The sequence below is a fragment of the Cavia porcellus genome, unplaced genomic scaffold, assembly GCF_034190915.1.
Source record: "Cavia porcellus strain 051 isolate PalLab524CR breed Dunkin Hartley unplaced genomic scaffold, mCavPor4.1 scaffold_7, whole genome shotgun sequence".
Classification (NCBI taxonomy): domain Eukaryota; kingdom Metazoa; phylum Chordata; class Mammalia; order Rodentia; family Caviidae; genus Cavia; species Cavia porcellus.
In genome coordinates, this window is record NW_026947490.1 from 36,815,988 (window position 1) to 36,838,270 (window position 22,283).

At 38.1% G+C, this 22,283-nt stretch overlaps 1 protein-coding gene across 5 annotated transcripts; it reads right to left on the reverse strand.

Moving 5' to 3' along the window:
• Positions 1-3,647: 3,647 nt before the first annotated feature.
• On the reverse strand, positions 3,648-19,156 carry LOC101788406 (zinc finger protein 583). 5 transcript variants are annotated; one of them, XM_023566074.2, is made up of 5 exons: positions 19,045-19,156; positions 17,313-17,409; positions 14,926-15,052; positions 14,432-14,524; positions 3,648-5,218 (listed from the first exon to the last, which is right to left on the reverse strand). In XM_023566074.2, the coding sequence occupies exons 2-5, from the start codon at positions 17,319-17,321 to the stop codon at positions 3,741-3,743; spliced, it is 1,707 nt and encodes a 568-aa protein (XP_023421842.1). In that variant the 5' UTR covers positions 17,322-17,409; positions 19,045-19,156; the 3' UTR covers positions 3,648-3,740. The 5 variants fall into 5 exon arrangements, with proteins under 5 accessions (XP_023421842.1, XP_013010841.1, XP_004999857.1 ...); XM_013155387.3 differs by having other exon boundaries at positions 18,803-19,128; XM_004999800.4 differs by having other exon boundaries at positions 18,624-19,128.
• Positions 19,157-22,283: the final 3,127 nt, after the last annotated feature.

The window sequence follows — 22,283 nt, forward strand, 5'->3', positions numbered from 1 at the left end:
TTCTCTTTAGGGGACAGCTTAATCCCTGTGCCCCTTCATGGTGCCCCCATAGCCCGCCTTTTTACGGCTCCTGGAACTCTCTTTACAAGTTCCTCAATCCCTTGTGACGCGTCCGCCCAACGTTGCCCAACAGCCCCCGCTATCTGGCGCTGTAGCCCCCGCTACCAGCGTTTTGGCAGTTTTACCTGTTAACATCTCTGTTCCATCGGAGAGAGAGAGGTTCCCCGTATGGGCCGCCAGTTGACCGGCGCAGCCCCCCAATGAGACAGAGGACGCTCTTGTTGGTAACAGGTAACTGCCGCTTTATTGACGCGGGTTCTGGCTTATATATCTGGCCGTGACCAATCACAGGCTGCCACGAGGAGGCAGGGTTGGGATGGGACGCGGGCTCTGGCTAGTATACCCAGCTGTGGCCAATCAGGGGTTGCCACAGAGTCAGCACGGGGCGAATATGGAGTGAGCATGGGGTGTGCACGGGGTGGCTAGTTTGGAGAGGGACGTAGCACATTGCGGAAGCTGACATGGTCCTTGGTCCTGGGCGGAGTATGTTGAGCACCTGCGCCCAACAGATAGGATGTGCTTTAAGTGAGGGGGCATATAGATGCCATCCATAGAAATGTCTTTTACTGTAATAAAATTTCCAAATGTAAACATTACCATTTTTAAACTCATTCTTCACTGACCAACATTTATGAAGTTTCTGTCAAAAGCATTATAGTTTGCCCTCATCCAGCTTACTCTCTGGATCTGATGCTGTGTAACTTCTGATGCTTCCCCAAACTCAAAATGATCTTGCAAGGTAAACATTTTGAACTGATTAAAGACATCCAGGCAGCCACGACAGTGCCAAATAAGGCACTCATGAAAGACTTCCAGTACGACTTCAGAAAGTGTCAAGAGGCTGGGCATGGTGGCACAGGCCTGTAATCCCAGCACTCAGTTGACTGCAACAGGAGGATTACTACGAGATGAGGCCAGCCTGGGCTACAAAGTGAGCTCAAGCCATCTTGAACTTCAGAGTGAAATGCTGTCTCAAGCAAGGGTGGCAAGAATGACAGAATAACTGAAATAAGGGTGAGAATAACCAGGGACTCTAATGGCCATGTTTTTTACTGTAACACATTTTACCATATGCTTTGATCACGCCATGTGAATTCTGAAAAATTTGCTTTTTCCACACCTAAGTCATTTAGTCAAGTCCATCACTACGTCCATTCTTAAACTGTTGGGTAGAATTTCTAGTCACAACTCTGATGGCGTTTAGACTGTTTTCAACCTTTCAGCTACCAACTGTCTTGTCCATGAATGTGCACAATAGTGAACATTTAGAAATTTCACTGCCTTCAAAAGTGACAGTGATGACATTTCTTCTCACTCCAAATATTACGCTTTTGGAATTTGCATGGCAGTATGAGTGGAGTTAGACAGGGACTTATTCATTTGCCATCTGAATTTTACCTGTGGTTTATGTATTTTTCCTTTTCAGATTCCTTCTCTAGGGATCCTCTGCAGACACTCCCATTGTCAAAACCCCGTTTCAGATGATTCAGGTGGCAGCTTCTGCTGCATTTCAGGAACACTTCTATACTTTTTTTTTTTTTTTTTACAAAATTTATATCTGTTAATCTGCTAATGAAACTGCTTTGCTTTGTTTGGTAGCTTCTTACATTACCTCATGTGTTTAATGGGATCCACAGGGAGGACAATTTAATTGCAGAAGAAAGTTCATTCTCTCAATGAAACTTCTGATATTGGCAAACTGCTTATCTGAAAGCCTGCACAGATCACACTCTCCCACATGTGTACAGCAGAAGCAGCTTTCCTATGCTCTAGCATACATTTTTTCTACTCAATGTATTAACATTTTGACCTCATTGGTTTTAACTATTTCTTCTGCTCAGATTCAGTATTTATCACATGTATACCAATTACCTGTCACTTGGTTATATTCTTTACCAATGGGAGAAAAAGTTACTTTATGATTAATTTGTAGGAACACTTAAAGGTATGAATTTTTTAAAAGGGAAGTTTTTATTTTTCTCCCAATCTAGGGTTTAAAGAAACATTTATGCTACATTGGATCATATAGAAGTTTTATACTCAGGTATTTATATAATCAATGAATCTGTGTGAGAAGAGCAGAGACATCTGGCTCTCGTAGCAAGGTTGTTCTCATCCTGTTGTGTTAAGTGTCCACTAATGTTTACTCCACAGCTAAACAACTGGGAACTTTCATGCACAGAATGAACATTTTTTTGTAGAGAACAGAGTCAGATTTTCCCAGTACTGTTTTCCCAAGTACTGAGCCCATGACGTGAAATGTCACTTTTATGCATTTTTTATGTGTATCTGTATGAATGTGCATGTATGTTCACACACAGTATTTTAAAACTTGAAAACTGACTCAAACTTAGTGAGGTAAAATCCATAGATTTCCACTACTGACATCTGTGTAACACTGAAAATTCTTAGAGGATTAATGTATATTCACATTTTCATTTCTACCCTCCATTAAACTTTCATCATTCTCTTTGCATCTGTAAAAGTGCATTTGTTACTACATTGACTGCATACTCAAAGGCTTCAAAAGTCAGCAAACAGCAACCCAGGACAGCTATAAGGCAACAGGAAGTGTTTTGAACTCCAGAGAATTACAAAGCACAGGTTTTCCTAAAGGTGTTACTATTCCTTTAACACTGGGTTTTACTATATAGTTCAGGCTGGCCTTGAACTCACTGTGTAGTCCAGGCTATGCTCAAACTCGCAGTGATCCTCCTGGCTTAGCCTCTCAAGTGCTGGGAAAACAACTTTTAAATGACATAGATTTGATAGACTACATTTGCCTAATTAGGAAAAAGTATCAATCTTATTTTCTATTATTTTTTGGTTACTGATCAAGTTGTTTAATATTTTGCTTTTGCTTACATGTAAATGATGACTATATCTCACTAAACGCTACCTCTTAATTTATTTTAAAACCAGCTTCTGACAACTGCGTTATCTATATGATGTTGTTTTCCTTATCAGGTCATAAATCCACTTTCACCTTTGTATCATCATAAAATATAATGATCCTCCTACTATATTAAATCTCACCACTCAACTTTACTATTTTTAATTAAGAAAAATCTTTACACTTTCCCAGTTGTGTTACTGGTTATTTTTGGTTGATGGGCAGCTCTTTTTTTGTATGCCATAGTTCCTTCTCATTTTACACTAATATCTGAATTAGTTTATGTTAGGCACTGTGATGAGAAATTTTCATGCATTATTTTTCTAATTTTTTGAGGTAGTAGTAGCAATATCTCTCATAATATAAGACTGATGTTTACAAATGACAAAATGCCACCCCAAAATTAGGGCTAGAAAATGGAAAAGCAAGGACTAGAGCCCAGAACTTTTTACTACTGGAATGAGTTCTTAAATCTGGGAGTGTTCAGAGAATTAGATGGATACTGACATGAAGACTTTGGAGTGTAGTGTGGACTAAGGAACTGGGGTGGGGGCATGTGTAATTTAACCTATGGGATGTCACTGGGGGATTTTAAGGAGAAATGACATGATTAAAACTTTTACATTAAAAACAAATTTGGTTGGAATGTGGACAGCTGACAGAGGCAATGGAGAACACAGGGAGACAAAATAGCTATTTTCATAAGGATCTATGTTAAATAGATTAATGTACAAAGATGGATAAAGATGATAAAATGAAAACAGATTAAAGGAGATTCTGAACAGATTTAGGAGATAAAACCCACAGGTCTTGGCAACTGACTGGAGGGTGAAGGTGAGGGAGAGGAAAAGGTTAAGAATGCTTCCATAGTATGAATTTTTTCATGATGAGCAAGGTGTGCACGTTGCCTGAAAGATTTTCTGCAATCTTTACATTCATAGGGTCTCTCTCCAGTATGAATTCTCTGATGTAGAGTAAGAGATCCACTATAGCTAAAGGCTTTCCCACAAACATTACATTCATAGGGTTTCTCTCCAGTATGAATTCTCTGATGTTGAGCAAGGCCTGCATTCTGGCTAAATGTTTTCCTACATTCCTTGCACATATATGGTTTTTCTCCAGTATGACTTCTCTGATGTTGTGCAAGTGATGAACTGTTGCTAAAGGCCTTCCCACATTCAACACATTCATAGGGTTTCTCCCCAGTATGAACCCTCTGATGTTGATCTAGATATGCAACCTGGCTGAAAGCTTTCCTACATACTTTACATTCATAAGGTTTCTCTCCAGTATGTACTCTCTGATGTTGGGCAAGGTGGGCATACTGACTGAAGGTTTTCCTACATTCTTTACATTCATAGGGTCGTTCTCCTGTATGAATTCTCTGATGTACAATTAAGTATCCACGATGGCTGAAGGCTTTCCCACACACATTGCACACATAAGGTTTTTCTCCTGTATGAATTCTTTGATGTTGAGCAAGGAATGAACCGTTACTAAAAGCCTTTCCACATTCAATACATTCAAAAGGTCTCTCTCCTGTATGAACTCTTTGATGCTGAGTAAGATGTGCAATCTGGCTGAAGGCTTTTTTACAATCTTTACACTGATAAGGTTTCTCTCCCGTATGAACTCTCTGATGTTGAGCAAGGTGTGCATTTTGGCTGAAGGCTTTCCTACATTCTTTACATTCATAAGGCTTCTCCCCTGTATGTATTCTTTTGTGCTGAGCTAGGTTTGCACTCTGGCTAAAGGATTTTCCACAGTCAACACATGCATATGGTTTCTCTCCAGTGTGAATTCTCTGATGGAGAGTGAGGGATGAGCTCTGATTGAAGACTTTCTCACATTCATTACATTTCAAAAGTTTCTTTTCCACATAAACCTTCTTATATTTCATTTCAACAGACTTTTTCTGGTAACTTCTCTTTTGTGACTCATGTTTACATGCTCTTTCTTTTGTAGGAAAATTCTGTTGTATATCTAGTAATGCATCCTGCTGGAATGTTTGCCAAGATTTACTATACTCATCACTTTGACCTTCAGAGAGGATTCCTTTATGTCTGATGATCAACTCACTAGAATGTACCTCTTGATGTCCCAACTTATTTTTATACCAGTGCTCACTTCCATAATTTTCTTTTAAATTGGGGTAATCAAGAGTGTAACTAAGATGGCTTCTTTCCATTGTCATTACTTTGGCTGATTCTTCATTAATATTTTGCTCTGTTGAAAATTCAGTGGCTCTAAATACATACTCCCAATCTGAAAGATAATAAGAAAATAAGTATGTTTTATTTACTCATTGTAAGATAAGAAACTTCTAGAATAAAATTAGGAGGATAAAATACAAAAGAAGTTTAAGATTTTCACAGCTTTTAAAGTAGTCTAAAAACTATGAAATTACAAATAGTAAGGGCTTAACAAAGTTGAGGAAATAAGCAGTTATATAAGCAGTTAACTATATCAGAAAAACATAAGAAGTTAAAAGATCATCTAAAATTATCATATCATATCTAAGGTAGCTGTACAATCTTCCAATATCTTTTCTCTCTTGTTAAAGGTTATCCTGCATTTAACTTAATTAGCTTTACAAAGCAAAATTTTACATTAATCATATAAAACCAGCATTGGCCTTCCAGACTAAAAACACATCAGAATGCTCATGAAACTCTCTGGTTGAACTTTTGCAGTTGCAGAAAGTTCTCTGTGAAAATCATTTCCTATGTGATAAATTCCAACTAAATATAAACTTCAATTGACACCTGAAGTTAACCTTGTGTCACACACCTTGCTTTTATTAACAGAAGATAAATCTTTTGGCTTCCAGTTTTCAGTCCCAAATCACAGCACTTCTGTTTTTTTCTTTTCTTTTCAGTACTGTGAAAATCATTTCCTATGTGATAAATTCCAACTAAATATAAACTTCAATTGACACCTGAAGTTAACCTTGTGTCACACACCTTGCTTTTATTAACAGAAGATAAATCTTTTGGCTTCCAGTTTTCAATCCCAAATCACAGCACTTCTGTTTTTTTCTTTTCTTTTTAGCCCAACAGCTAAGGGCCAAGGATCTTGCACATGTGAGGCAAACACTCTACCACTGAGCTACAGCCCCAGCCCTTTGTAACTTGTTTTAAGACATGATTCTGAGGGGCCAGGGACTTAGCTCAGCAGCATAAGCACCTGCCTGGTAAGTGCAAGGCCGTGAGTTCAATTCCTGGTTAAAACAAACAAACAAACAAACAAGAAAAGAAAGGATTTTGTTAAACTGCCCACGTTTGGTGGGATTATAAACATACCAGTAGGCCTGGCGTCAGATCACCTCATACTCATACTTGCTTCCACTACGTTAGCCAAATGGGTACTCATTTTATCCCCACCGTAAGAACACCACATCTGCTTTTTCCTGTCTGGAAGTATCTGTTTCACCCAATCCCTTAAAGTCTTTCTTCTCTTGAGGTTTTACTTACATAGTTGTCTCTTCACTATGACCTTCCCTAACTGCCCAACAAAAAATAGTGCATACTTACCGTTCTCCCTCCTTCTACCTCACTTTTATTTAATACATTACATGCTAATTTACTCTCTGTCCTCATTAGACTGTAAACTTTCACGTGCAAGAACTTTGTTTTTTCTCTCTTCACCCAGACAAGCATCATCTAGAAGAGGCTGGGCACACAGAAGGAACCAATAATACATGAAATATCACAATAACTCCTTATAGTAATTTGTGTGCATAAATCGGGTAAATGGCTAAAAAAATAAGTGGAGTATTACCACTGAACTGGATGTGATACCACAGTACATAACAAAATTAAATAGGAAAACAATACTAAAGACAATATACTTTGAGACACTAAACCCCACCTCATGCTCTTCCAAACTCCAACTTCCCCTCTGATGAAACAATAACAAACCATATTCATGAGATTTTCCTAGAATGTAACATGAGAGTGAAATCCTGAAGGCTCACTGGTAGAGAGTATGAAATGACTGCAAGGTAGCAATTAAACTAGTTAAATATGGATTTAGTTCATAAAACAGTGAAAAGAAGGTACAAATGCAAATATAGTCATTCCTAATATTCTCATTAGATCAAAAAGTTTATATACTGTAATTATGATAACAGTGATTCTCAAACTTTAGAGTACATCAGAATTACCTAAGGAATTTGTTAAAATAGGTTACCATGAAACACATATAGGATTCTAATTGAGTAGGTCTGAGATGACGTTAAGAATCTGCATTTCTTTTTTAAAAACATGTTAGTATATGTTTGTAATACATGATGAATGTATTCATCATGGGGAGAATCTACATTTGTAGCGAGTTCCTAGGAGATACTGCTGGTCCCAGACTATATTTTCAGCACTACTTCTCAACAGCAGTCACTGAAAGTATAATATAAAAATGTGTAACTAAAATGTCCCAAAATTAATCAAAATTCTAAAAAATATTCTAAGATGTCAAAGAGATAAGAAGATAGGGAAAAAGGCAGATGTGGTGGCACACAGCTATAATCCTAAGACTCCAAGAGCTGAGGTAGCATAACTGCTGCAGGTTCAAGGCCCTGGCCTACATAATTCAAGGCCAGCCTGCATTACACAGTGAGACCCTACCTCAGAACACCAACCAACCAACAAATAAATAAATGGGTGGGGGGAGGGTGGTGTATAAATAAGAGTAAATTAAAAAGCAATTTTAAGGCAGATTCAAATAAAATTACACAAATAATTATAGACTGAGTATCTCTTATTCACACTGTTAGGCATGAAAAGAGTTTTGGATTTCAGATTTTTTTTGGTATTTTGGAATATTTGTATATACATAGTAAAATTACTTGGGAATGGGCCCACAGTATAAAACACAAAACTTGTTTATTGATTCATTTTATTGTTATTATTATTATATTTTGGAGATTGAATCTTGCTATATAGCCTCAGCTGGCTTTGAACTTTCAATATTCCTGTCTTAGTCTCTGAAGTGCTAGAATTATAGCTGTGTGCCACCATGCTCAGCTCTGATTCATATATACATTAAACATATAAAATACACATAATTTTGTACATTATTTTAAATATTCAGATAAAACAAGTTTTATGATATGAAAATATCATATATCTCAGAAAGTTTCAGAGTTTGGAGCCTTTCAGGTTTTTGGATTAGGAATGCTCAAACTGTGTACTTAATATTAATTGACCACATATCCACTTAAAATGTAGTGATGGATAAAAAAGGAAGACCCAATGCTGTACACAGAAAACTCACATTAAATATCAGGATATAGTGCAAATAAATAACCAGACAGACAAAGATGCAGCATGCAAATTATACACATCAGGCTTACTCATACAGTGCCTATACTTATATCAGATAAACTTCAAAACCAAAGTACTGCCAAAGATAAACAAAACATATCATAATGATAAGAGGGTCAACTCATCAGGGAGAAGAAATAATTACTAATATGTGTGTATCTAATACAGAGCCTCAACTAAGAGAAAAACTGGCAATGAAAGTAACAAATAGGTAACTCCATAACCATACTAGGCCAACTGTAGTAAGAGCTGCTCAGCCACTAAAGAAACCAGAAAAGATGTATAAATGCATAGAGGATCCTAACAGAATGAATGATGCTTATCTGGTTTATATTAACAGAACAATATGCCTAACAAACTGTATAACATGTATTTATGTGTGATCAGTAAGACAGACCATATGCCAGGCCATAGCCATGTGGCAGTACATGAAAGCATGGAAATTAAAGACAGTTCTTCACCCTCAACAGAATTAAATTAAAAAAAGATGTTTGGTAAACTTCAAACATCTGCGAATTAATCTATTTCTCTATAATTCATAAGTCAAAGCATATAACTGGAGAAATCAGAAAATAACAGTGTGACTGATAATGATGATAATATAACATGTCAAAATTTCTTGGATACAGCTTAACAGTACTTAGAGCAAAGTCTATAATTTTAAAATGCTTATATTAAAAAAACTAAAAGTATAAAAATCAATAATCTAAGATGTCACCTCAAGAAGGGAGGAAAAGACAAAGTAAACTCAAGGAAAAGAAATAGAAACAAAAAAGCTAAGTAGACAAAATAACAAATTAGAAAACAGTCAATGGAGAAAATAAATCATAAGTAGGTTCTTTAAATCATAAGTAGGTTCACGAAGACAAAGCAGAAAACAGAAATCAGCAACATCAGAATTTAATGATGTTATTATACATCTTATGACATTTCAAAGATTATAAACAACTGATATTAATAAACTGGGAAACTAAGACAAATGCACAGATGCCTTAAAAATACAACCTCCCAAAGCTAATCTAAGACAAATTAGATAACTAGAAAAACAATACATCCAGTAAACCTAAGAACAATTAGATAACTGGAAAAACAATATATCCAGTAAACATAAAAAATACTACTTGCACAGATGTCTTCACTGGTAAACTCCACCAAAAACACAAGAGAGCAACAGCAGTATTCTTCTTAACTCTTTCACAAAACAAACCAACCACAAAAGCCCAACTTGTTTTCAGAAGGCCTGCATTATCTTTTTTTGGAACTGAGCATCGAACTCAGGACCTTGTGCTTGCCAGATAGGTGCTTGTGCCCTGTGTTACTTGATACTGAAGCCAAGTTAAGGAATTACAAGAAAGTAAACCTAAAGACCTATATAGCACATAAGCATTTGAATTTTATAAATCTGTGGCAAACCCAAGAATATATGAAAAGCATAATCTTGATCAAATAGAATTTATCTCATCAGTATGGTATATATCAGAACATCCCCCCAAACCTTCTATGCTTAAAGTTACGGCTTTGAAAGATGATTAGGTTATGGGGTTTTTAGCAGGCTTGCAGTTAGGAGGTGGGGCCTGGTGGGAGGAGCTGAGTCACCAGAGGGGAGCTGCCTGGGAGGGTGTATTTCCTTGCTTGGTTCCGCCCTCTCACTCCTCCTCCTGCTGAGAGGTCTGTCTGCCATACCCCAGTACCCTGGAGCCATCTAACAGTGGACTAAAACCACTATGAACCCTAAGCCAAAATAAACCTCTCCACCTTTACTTGCGGGTATTGGGTATTTTGTCCTAGCAATGAGAAAAATATGACATCATGAATATAAGATTGGTTTCATATTTGAAAATCACCAATGCAATTCACCATATTAACAGAATAAACAAAAAAATTACAGGATAATATGATGACTATCTGACCCATTTATTTTAAAGATGCTTAGTATACTAAGAATACAAAGGAGTTACTTCAACTTGATCAGACATCTAAGAAAAATCTATAGCTTGTGTTAACCTAACAGTGAAAGATAAAATATAAATTGTCCTAAGATTAGTACAACACAAGTATATTTTTTCTTACCACTTCTTTTCAACATTGTACAGGAGGTGCTAGCCATTGCAATATACCAAGAAAAAAAGAAGGCAAGGGTCAGAAAGGAAAATATAAAACTCTATAAAAATCTACTGACATCAAGAATCTACTGAAAAATCAAGAATCTACTGAGTAACTGGTAGAACTACTACAAAATGAAAATAGTATGGTCACAAGATATAAAGCTGGGGACTGGGGATTTAGCTCAGTGGCATAAGTGCCTGCCTTGCAAGCAGGCAGTTGTGAGTTCGATCCCCGGTACCGATAAAAAGGAAAAAGACAAAAAAAAAAAAAGATATAAAGCTAAAGATCAATTTACATTTTTGCATACTAGTAGTACTGGAAAATGTAATTTTAAAAATTCTATGTGTAATAGCACCCCAAAACCATAAGACTCCAGAAAGAATATGTAAAAGACATACAAGACCACACTACATTGGTTACTTTAAAATATTCCTCAGAGAAATTAAAAAAGCCTATAATAAATGGCTTATGTCATACTCATGGATTAGAAGACTCAATGTTGTTAAGAGGTCAATCCTTCCCCAAACGATGTATAAATTCAACATAATCCTGATCAAAGTCCAAGCTTTTAAGTAGAAATTCTCAATTTCATTCCAAAACGTGTATCACATACAAGGTGATCTAAAACAATCAGAGCAATTTTACAAATAGCACTATCTGAGCTGGGTGGAGTAACACACCAGCAACCCCGGCACTTAGGAGGCTGAGGCAGGAGAAACACTGTGAGTTCAACATCAGCCTGGGCTATAAAGTGAGCTGAAGGCCAGCCTGAACTGTCTCAAAAAAGACAAAAAAAAAAAAAAAAAACCAAAAAAACAAAGAAACAACAAATATACAAAGCTATAGTAATCAAGATGGTGTGGTTCTGGTGAAAGGATAAACATGTGAATCAATGTAATGAAACAGTACAGAATCAGGATCATACAACACATGTATTCAACTATTTTCAGCAAAGGTACCAATACAATGAAGAAGAGAAAGGCTTTTCCAATAAAGGGTAATGAACAGCATGTTCACAATGGGAAAAAAATGAGCCTCAGTCTTTAGCTTATGAGCTAAAAATATTACAATTAGCTCAAAGTGGATCACAGACCGAAATGTAAAAGCTAAAACAATAAAACTGCTAGAAGAAAATCTTTGTGATGTAGCTATAATAATGAAATAAAAGAATTTAAACAAAACAAGTATTTATTAGATATTAGAAGCACTGACCAAGACAAATCAATAAATTGGATTTTACAAAAATTGAAAATTGGGGCTGGGGATTTAGCTCAGTGGCATAAGCGCCTGCCTTGCAAGTAGGCAGTCCTGAGTTCGATCCCTGGTACCGATAAAAAGGAAAAAGACAAAAAAACAAAAAACAAAAATTGAAAATTTTGGTCCTACCAAAGATAGCAATAGAAAAACAAAAAGCCAAGCCAAAATTGTCATCCATATATTCCAGGGCATATAAAATGAAAAACCTTCTTTGAAATCTACTTAGAACTCTTACAATTCAATAAGACAACTCAATAAAATAGAGAAAAAAGGTTCGAATGAACAGTTCATGAAAGGTAGATTTATGGCCAATAAACATATAAAAGGTGCTCATCATCCCGTTCAACACAGAAATTCTTTTTAAAACCACAAAATGAACTAGACGTAGTGGTACACGTACATAATCTTGGCACTCTGGACAGTTGAGTCAGGAGGATCACAAATTGAAGCCCAGCTTGGGCAATTTAGCTACTTAGCAAGATCACGTATCAAAATGAAAACAAAACAGTTCAAAGCAAAATGCAAATAATAAAAAGGGCCACGGATGTAGATGAATGCAGAGGTACTGAGTTCAATCCCTGGTATTGCAAGTAACCAATCAAGAAACACATAAATGAAAAAATAAGTGACAAAGCAACCGTTAGAGTGACTTTAATTCAAAAAGTACTGCCCATACCATGATTAGGTGACAGCATGAAGCACTTGGAATGCTCATACATCACTAGAGGGGATATAAAATGGTACAATACCTTCAGAAAACCAGCAGTGTCTTACAAAGCTAAGCGTATAACTCCCATATGACTGAATTTAGAAAAATTAAAATATGTCTATATAAAGTTCTACATATGACAGCTTCGTAGAAGTTTTATTTATTATAGCACCAAACTGGAAACAACCACGTCTACCAAGTGAATGGATAATAGATAATGTATTTATCCATTCTCAGTGAATACTATTTAATGGACTATTACTCAGCAATAAAAAGAATAATCTATTCAAACACACACTAGTGTGGATGAATTTCAAAATTATCACGCTAAGTGAAATAAGCCAGATAAAACATAAGCCACATTGTATGATTCCACTTATTTTAGATACAATCCAAATTAAATGAGAGAGACCATTTCGCTGGTTGAAACTGGAAGTGGAGAGAAGGACAGACTGAATGATACAATCAATCTTTTGCAATGATGCTAATGCTATGTGTGGTACTTGTGTGATGGTCTCATGAGTATATGCAAGTGTAAGAGTTCCTTAAATTGTACAATTCATACAAATCAAGTTTTCTCTACAAATATTCTTTGATGTTAACATTATAAAATAATTGATCAAAATACAACAAAACCAGAATGATCTCTTTTAAATAACTTGAGAAAAGGGCAAATTCAAAACAGTAGATTTAGGAAACATCAATAACAAAAGAACTAACAGAATCCATAGGAGCTAGGTGAATAACAAAGAAAAGTCATAGCCCTTAGTAATTTCATTGTTGAAAAAGATATTAAATTAACTGATTAACCTTTCCTTTCAGCAAAGTGGAGAATGAAATAAATGCAACAATAGAAGGAAAGAATAATAAAATCAGCAAAAATAATTGAAAAACAGAAGAATGTTACAGGATAAATCCGTAAGTTGGGTCTTGAAAAATAAATAAAACTGATTTATGAGTGGCAAGCCTAATACATTCTTTCAAAAATAATTACTATCTAAAATAGGAAGTTAAAATAGAAAACTATTATAAAAAAGTAAAAAGAATTATAAGAGATCACTCTGTCCAAATTCATGGAAGTAAGTCTGATGCCCTAAATGAAAAGGGCAATTATCTAGCAAATTTAAAATGCTAAAACTTAATCAAGGACAGAAACTACAGACAGGTAATTTATTTACAATGGAGGATGCTGAGAAAGTTGTCAAAGATCTGCTTTTCTGCAAAGGCCTCAGCATCAGGCTTTACCTCTTAAAATTAGCGATATTTATTCCCACTGGTATCTCTAAATCAGAGTTCTTCTCTGAGTCTTTTCCCCAGTTCCACTGTATACTGCATTTCTAGACTTAGAAATCTTCACATATCATAAATTTCTTCTGTCTCCAGCCAATTTATCCTTTTTTTCTCCTACTAACCTATTTTCTTCTTATAGTTTTATTAAATGCTATCTTCCTCTAGTTAACAGATATGAAAATAAAACCAGAAATACTTTCTTTTGCTTTGATGGTCCACAAACTTCTAAATAATTCCAAGAATTTAGGAGGATGCTATGCTTAAAAGCAGAAACTCAGGGAAAGAATAAATGGCTGACCAATATGTAATCTATTAACTAGTGATTTCTTACCTTTTTTTTTTTTTTTTTGTAAGTCTGTATTACTTGTACCCTTATACTGTTTTGTTTTTTTCCTTTAAAAAAAAAAAGTAAAAAAAACCAAAAAGAATAAATGGATGAGTAAATGTATTGATCCTTGCACCTAAAAAAAATGAGTAACTGGAAAGGAAAAAAAGTGTAGATTTGTAAAAAATGGGAATCAGTGAACTTGTATGAAACTAAATGTAAAGATGTTGGGATATTTGGACCCACAGAACAGGAATACAGGTTAACAGAGTAGTCGCTAATTTGTAAGACAACACAGACAAAGAGAACACATTTAGGGAGCTCATGGTAGAGATAGCTCAGGGTTTCTTTCCAGGCCCTGAGCCATTAATAAAATCTACGTGGTAAGCACCACATATAAGCTGGAACCTTTCAGAATTGCTAAACCCTTCCTGCAATGGTATGTACTTTCCTAATTCTTTCTCACTCACCAGGGCACAGGTCTCTTGTTCCCTTCTTCATCATCCAGGGCTCTTTTCCTTGTTCCAATAATGAGATTACATCTGGCTTAGAAACAGAAATTCCTGATTACAAGAAATAAGAAAAGAATTAGCCACATCTGTAGATCAGATCAAATTATTTGGTCATCAGGAAAGATGTGGGCACTATAGGAGGGAAGGATGAGAAAGATGTTTCAGGAATAGTCTAGTGAAGCTACCAACCGTGCAAAAGTCAACCTATTTTGCAGAGCATAAGAACTTTTGTTTCTGTTTTTAGAGGGATCTTGCTCAGGCCGGCCCTGAATTCCAGAGTAAACAAAACCTTCTGTCTCAGTCTCCCAAGTAGATGGGACTACTGGTGCATACCAAGACACCAAGCTTGAGAAACAGAAATTTAGTTCGGGAAGCATATGGGAGGCTTCTCAATCATATCACTGGAACACAATCCTCTGTGCAGATTCTGAATTATGGGGAGACTTCCTTACCCAGTGATACCAGGCTCCTATAGTTCTCCAACATCACCTTCCTGTACAAATTCCGCTGCACAGGGCTCAGCCATTTCCATTCCTCTTGAGTAAAATTTATAGACACATCCCCAAATGTGACCAAATCCTGAAATGACAGAAACACATTCTTGCTCAACTAGTTCTGACACAGGCCTCGGTTAGAGTGAAACTGTCTATACTTTTGAAGAAACATCTTGCATACAGCAAAAATTTTAGGCAAGATCCAACATATGTCAAAGAACTGCTATGAGAAATATATGGTTTCAAAGAGAATCCGGACTGGTAGAGAAAAGATATACATATATGCACAAAACTGGGCAATAACTGAACACTGTAACCAATCAAATATAAAATTCTAGGCTATTCACACTAAATGCCACAGCATTTCTCCATTTGGGGAAATCAGGATACATGGGGGCAGTAAAGATTATTACATAATAAGTAATGGCTGCATATCATCTTAAAAGTAGCCACTAAAAGATTTATGAAAATTATGTATCATTAATAAGAAAATAGGAGGGATGCCTAATTTATCTAAAAGGCAAAAAGGATAAAGGAATAAAAATCAAATGGCATAAGTGGAAAACAAACAGATATCATAGCTATGTTTTAATATGCATCTATATGTAATAATATTAAACTAAAATGTACTGAGCATTAATTAAAGACCAGTCTCGATTCTTTTTTTTTTTTTTGGTCTTTTTCATTTTTATCGGTACCGGGGATCGAACTCACAACTGTCTGCTTGCAAGGCAGGCGCTTATGCCGCTGAGCTAAATCCCCAGCCCCTCGATTCTAAAAAGCCAGCTGTTAGAGTTGTGTCTGGATGGACCCCAAAGACTCATGCAGTCATGGGGTCAGGCTTGTAGAATTTGTGATTAATTCATGGTCCAATGCTGGGGTTATGGGTGTGAGTTCTATACCCAAACTAGGGTGGGTGTGGCCTACCTACAATATAAGGCACAGAGAGTCTTGTTTCAGTGCTCCTCCCTTTTTGCTCTTGATGTTCTTGCTGTTTTCCACCACCAAGAACCATTGCCCTCTACCATGTGCCATTCTGCCTTGGAGCCAACTGATTATGGATTGAAACCTCCACAACTGTGAGCTAAATAAATCTTTCCTTTCTCCATTTTGGGTGTCAGGTATTTTGTCTCAGAATTGACAGAAAAATAACCAAGATACCAGCCAATGATATACTATTTTCACCAACTATACTTTAAATATATACTCTTGGGTAAAGTTTTTGAAAGGTGTACATTAAAATTTCCCTGAGAAACGTAGCACCAAGAGATTATGATTCAGGAGGCCTAGATGAGGGTCGGGAAACAGCACTAGGGCTGATGGGCTTGATCTACTCTGTAAATTGTACCCTGTGCTTTCTCTCCCACCTTTAGCAAGTCAGAGACAAGAAACAGAAGGTGAATGACCCCTGCTGTCCTTGTCCAGCTCACAGATGAAAGAATAAGCCTATATATCAGAGTGAAGGTGGGATTCATTTCCATAATTCTTTTGTTCATTCATGTATTTATCTGGCAAATATTTACTAACTGCTACAACCTCCTGGCCACTATCCTAAGAGTCAGAAATACAAAATGGAAGTCCTTTCCTTTGTAGAGTTAAAATTCTACCAAAGCAAAAACACTTCAAACATAAGATCACACTATACTAGGTAGTGTAAAATACTGTCACAAAAAACAAGTGAGTGAAAAGTGATTGAGAGTGACAGAGGTGTTTACTATAGATAAGCCTAAATGAAGAAGTAATGATTGTTAGACAACCATTGTTAGACAAATGGAGACAGCAAGTCACGGCAATATCCAGGGGAGGACAATTAAAGAAGCAGGGAGCACATGCGAAAGTTCAGACAGGAGTTTGGTAAGTCTGAGGGGCAGCAATTTGATCAGCGTGTCTGGAATGAAGAGAGGGAAAGACTTATGGGAAAGGTCTGAGATAATGAGAAGCGATGCACACAAGGTCTTACAGGTCAGAGTGAGGGTAGGATTCATTCCAATAAGAGGAAAGCTGATTAAGGTACTAGGCTAGGAATGAAACAGGCACCATTGCAGTATCATCTATGCTATGGACGCCCAGTGTATTGTCTAACTCATTACATCTAATTCAGTCACCAACTGGTGGCAAGGATGTGACACTTTTCCTCCCTTGATCTCTTAATTAGCTGAAGGGAAAAAGGAAGCCCATGGCCTTTTTAGCATCTCTTTTTTTTCTGGAATGGAAACCATGAGGAGCAGCGTCATTGGATAAAAAAGATATTGTCAGGATAGGAAGTTTTAGAAGCAAATCAAAATGTTCAAATAACCTGGAAGGTAAGAGAGCACTTCAGGTAAGAAAGAAGAAACACTTCTTACCTCGGACATGGCTTTAAGACTTTAAGGATTTTTGATGGTTCTACCTCCTCCTTCTCGTTCCTCTATGGGAGAAGAACAATATCCTGAGAAAGCAGAGCTGGAGAAGAAAAAAGAAACCATAAAAATGCTAGGTCTGCAACTGCAGCTCCCAGCATCACAGGCCTAGAAACCCTTCTTTCCTCTTCTCCTTCCACCACAGAGGCAGACTTCAGGAATCACTGAATGAAATCAGTTTAACTGAATTTACAGTCCTTTTCTCCCTGTGCCTTATATCTACAGACTACAATATATATCTGTGCATAACTTATCTCATTTATATTCATGAACAATAACAGCAACTGCAGATCGGTATTACCAAACAAGGTTTCTCCACCTTTTCATGCATGAAGGTGTTCCACTGGTGAGTACCAAGGTCTCATGGTAGTAAATACTTGAGCCAAAATAGAAACTAGGTCTAAATATTTACTTTTTCTATAAGTGATGATGATGAAATGAAATATGTCCCTATCCTTTCTAAACAGAAGACAGACAAAATCATCAATTGAGTTCCTAAAGAAAACATCTTGGGGCCAGAGATACAGCTCAGCAGCACAACACCTGCTTGGTAAGTTTGAGGTCCCGAGTTTGATTCCCAGTTCAAAAAAATCTTTACATAGAGTATACATCAGAAAGGCCATATGATGTGGAGATGCTGAACCAGAATCAGGACATCATGAACCTGGCTTATAAAAAAATGACCTGAAAATCTAGCCCTTGATTTTTCGGAGCGATTTCTTTGGGGAGGAGGTGGTGGTGGTGTGTGTGGGAGACACAGTGTGTACATGAATACTCATCACAACCTTTCAACCAGGGGTTGGGGATTTAGCTCAGTGGCATAAGTGCCTCCCTTGCAAGTACGTGGTCATGAGTTCAATCCCCAGTACCGATTTTTTTTTTTTTTTAAAAAGAATCTTTCAACAGTGATTCTTTTCCTCTGGACTTTACTGCCTTGCAGAATAAAGCATTTAAAGTGCACGAGAACCCCTACGACAGCACCACGCACAAACTGTTCACAAAATCACACTCTGCACTCACACACACTATCACATGGTCCAAACCATTACACATTGTGAGCGCCTCAGTATCAGTCTCCCACATACACCCGTGGCAGGGGCTGTCAAAGAGTCACACGCACCCCCCGGAGCTTCACTGTCACGGGGCTCTCACGCTGTGACAGTCTCACATATCGTCACGGGCTCATAGTCTCACACTGTCACACAGAGGGTCACATCCCCGTAGCCTTAGTCTCACAGTGCTGGTGGATAGGCTCACCTTGGCGTGACTGCGTCCCGTCACACACAGTCACACGCACTGTTTGCACAGTCACACACAAGTGACCCGGTCTCGCACTGTCACAGTCCCTCCACGGTCACAGGACCTCCAACGGCCACGCACAGTGGCACTGTCGCACACTGTCACAGGTCACGCATCTCTCCGGCGGTCACACACACAGTGTCGCATTTCCACAGCGCTCCACGGGTCTCTCTCCGGCCTCACGCCGTCGCGGGTCAAACGGTGCTTCCCGCAGTCACGCATTGCCACGCCTCCGGCACGGTCACAAGAGTCTCCGGCAGTCACACACGGCGGCCAGTCGCGCACTGTCACACGCCGTCACATTTCCACACCGCCCTTGTTTCTTGCCGGCTCCCCGGGTGACGCGCCCATCCAATCCCAGGGTAACAGCCGTTCTCACCGCCTCCCCCGCCACAGGCCTGAGGTCCGGATCCGGCGCCGACCTCACTCACAAAGGCGCCGCGCGCTCGCGCAGGCGGCTGGGGCCGCCCAGGGGCCTCTGGGAAGTGGAGTCCGGCACGGGGCGGCACGCGCCAGGTGCGGGAGGGCGACTCAAACTGCGCAGGCGCAGCGGCGTCGCCCAAGCCGTGGCCGTGCGTTGCAAAGAGCTTTGTGCGCATGCATAGTGCCGGCCAAACCAGGCAAGGGTGCTGGCTGTACAAGTGATTAGACGAGTTGCTCCCCACGTGTACTGTCTTTTTTACTCTGCCTCACGCTTTTATTCTTCATTTGCTGAGGGCTTGCAGTGCTTCAGGCACTGTTGTGAACTCTGGGGACAACACTGGATAAGCAGACAAAATTTCTGACATTCATAGACCTACCATTGTTATTTCAAGACTTAAATTGAAGAAAATGATACTTTATTTTTTTTAGTGACATACATTCTAGATGCGGTTTTCAGACAGGGCCTTTCCGTATATTTCAAGCTGGCCTGGGATTCCCTGTGTCACCCAGGTTTGCTTTGAACTCCCTGAGATCCTCCTGCCCTTGCCTCCCTAGTGCTGGGATTACAGGCCTGCGCCACCGCTCCCAGTTTAACTGATACACATTAAAAAGGAAGGAGAATTAAGATCGTTCAGTTGTTTGCTGTCGTTTTCATTATTCAACCTTCGTTTGAAACTTTTTACAACTATCCCTAGACTTAACTACTATTCATGTCATAGGAAATTGGTTATCGTCTTAGAAACTTGGTCTCAGTGGAATTGCCAATGACAAGCATTATATGAACTAAGAAATTTTATCTTGGTGTACAAAAAAATGCAGTTACATTCATAAAGACAACTAAAATGTGATGAAACAAATATGGCTAAAAAAAGTAACAGCACAAAGCTATACAACTTTTAAAACAAATTGTGATAAATGTGTGCTAAAATGCTTTGGGGTGATTTTATTTTAAAGGTGGAACAAAGTTTTTATACTCGTATTAAGACTTTAGTCCCAGAAAACTGTTCCTGAGTGTAAAAAGGAACACAATTCACAAAAATTGTAGTTGATTACAAACATTCACTTGTTTTTTCAAATCAGACTCATAAATTTTAAGGTAAAACAGAAAACTTCCAGGAGATTTTAGTCTTTTCTACATTTCAAAAGTACTGGGCTTATTTACATTTAAGAAGTTGGGTCATATGCCAGGCATAGTGATGCATGTTTGTAATCCCTGCACTCTTGAGGTTGAGGCAGGATGGCTGCAAGCTCAAGACCAGTGTGAAGTCAAGGCCAGCCTAAACTATATCTTGTCTCACAAAACATAAAAGTTGGATTGTAACATTTTAATGAATTAATTTATTTATGGTTTATTGAAACAGTATCTTATCAAGTGTTACTGCCGGGGGTCTGAAGAGGTACTTTGGCAGGTGAGAATGTGTAGGGAGCCACTGAAGCTGGAGATTGATCACATGTGTGAAGCTAAAGCAAGGCCAGCCAGGAAAAAACAGAGACCAAAACAAGTTATGTAAACAAGTAGCTCCAGCATCAAGAAGGCAAGGGGCCCAGGCCTGCCAAGCAATGGGTTGCTAGGCAGAGGGGCTGAAATTGACATCATCTTTCCCAGTATATAAATAAAGGTACTACAGTGGTTGGGCGGTTCCTTTCCTCCCATCAGGAGGATAAGGGCTCTACCTGACCCCAGCCTTGTCTTTTCTTTGTTTTTTTGATCCTCTTGTGGTTCTTAACCCCAAGAACTTCAGGAGCCACAATGGGTTGCAGCAAGAATGCACTTTGGGTAGAAAAATGTTCAAAAGTCAGGGAACATGGACTGGAGGTTTAGCTCAGTGTCATTAAGTGCCTGCTTGGCAAGTGCAAGGTTGTGAGTTCAAACCCAGGTATCGGGGAAAAGACAGGCAGCAGCAAGAGAACACTCTGTGTCTTTAGTGTTTTATATGGGTAGTTCTTATATTTACATTCTTCCATGTTGGTTGAACTAGCACATGCGTTGTTGTCTACTACTAAGTCGCCCTTGTATAACTTCGCTAGTCTGTGCTTGAGTTAGTAGGATCCTGTCCTAAAGCTGGCCACAGGCATCCTTATCTATCCCCTGATCCTTAAAATCTAAAGGAGTTTGTCTGGAAATATACTCCACACCAAGGTTAACCTTGAACTCATTTGCCCAGGCTGCCCTCAAACACTAGGTGATCCTCTTGCCTCAGCCTCACTAGTGCTGGGATTAAGAGGTCTGTAACACTACACTCTATTTCAATTGTAACATTTTTTTCAGCTTCATATCTCAAGCTTCTTCCACTGATAGAACCTTCTTCAAAGTTTAATAAATCACTAAATGAATTAAAATTTACTTTGATTGCATTAAAAGCTGTATTTACCCTTCTTAAATGGATAATCAGTAGGTGGCTCCCTACAGTATCAAAGTTTACTTATACACTCAGAAGGATGATGTCAGTTTCAGCCCTGCTGTCTAGCAACTTGTTTGCCTGGCTGGCCTGGGCCCCTTTCCTTCTCAGAGCTGGAACACCTTGTTTACCTGGCTTGCTTTGGGCTCTTCCTGTTTTCAGCACTGGCCTTGCTTGGGCCCCACAAATGTGATCAATCTCCAGCTTCACCAGCTCCCTACAGATATAGACTTTAGTCCTTATTGCCTTGGTATCCAGGGAGGAGTCTTGAGAGGATCATAAGAATATTTCTTTGAGATATAAAGGTAGCTAGGTAGGCTCCCTAAGTTAATCCATGCCTGAAATTTATTCTATACCTATACTTCTAGCCACAAGGGGCAGTAAATGCTCTGAATGTTAAATTCAGTTAAGAGCTTAACTCTTATCTCTGCCTTGTATTTATGCCATATTACCCAAATTTATTCCATAACATTATAGTTAAAAAAGGAACTCTAGACTGCATCTGACAGGACATAAATGGAGAAAAGGAACTGGAAGTTCCTGATCTTTTTCATTGGGTCACCTGCATTATTTATGTGCTTCCCTTATGTTGTATTTTGCCTAGCACAATGGCTTTGGTAGTTTTTTTTTTTTTTCAGCTGTAGTAGTCTTCTGGATTTTTGAGCCATAATTAAAATATTCTTTCACACATATAACTGATTATTAAGTCCACCTCTGTTCCCCTTTTGGTAATTAAATGGATTAATTTAGACCTCAGATAAATTTGGAATTTATTTTTTTCCATTATGTCACCTAT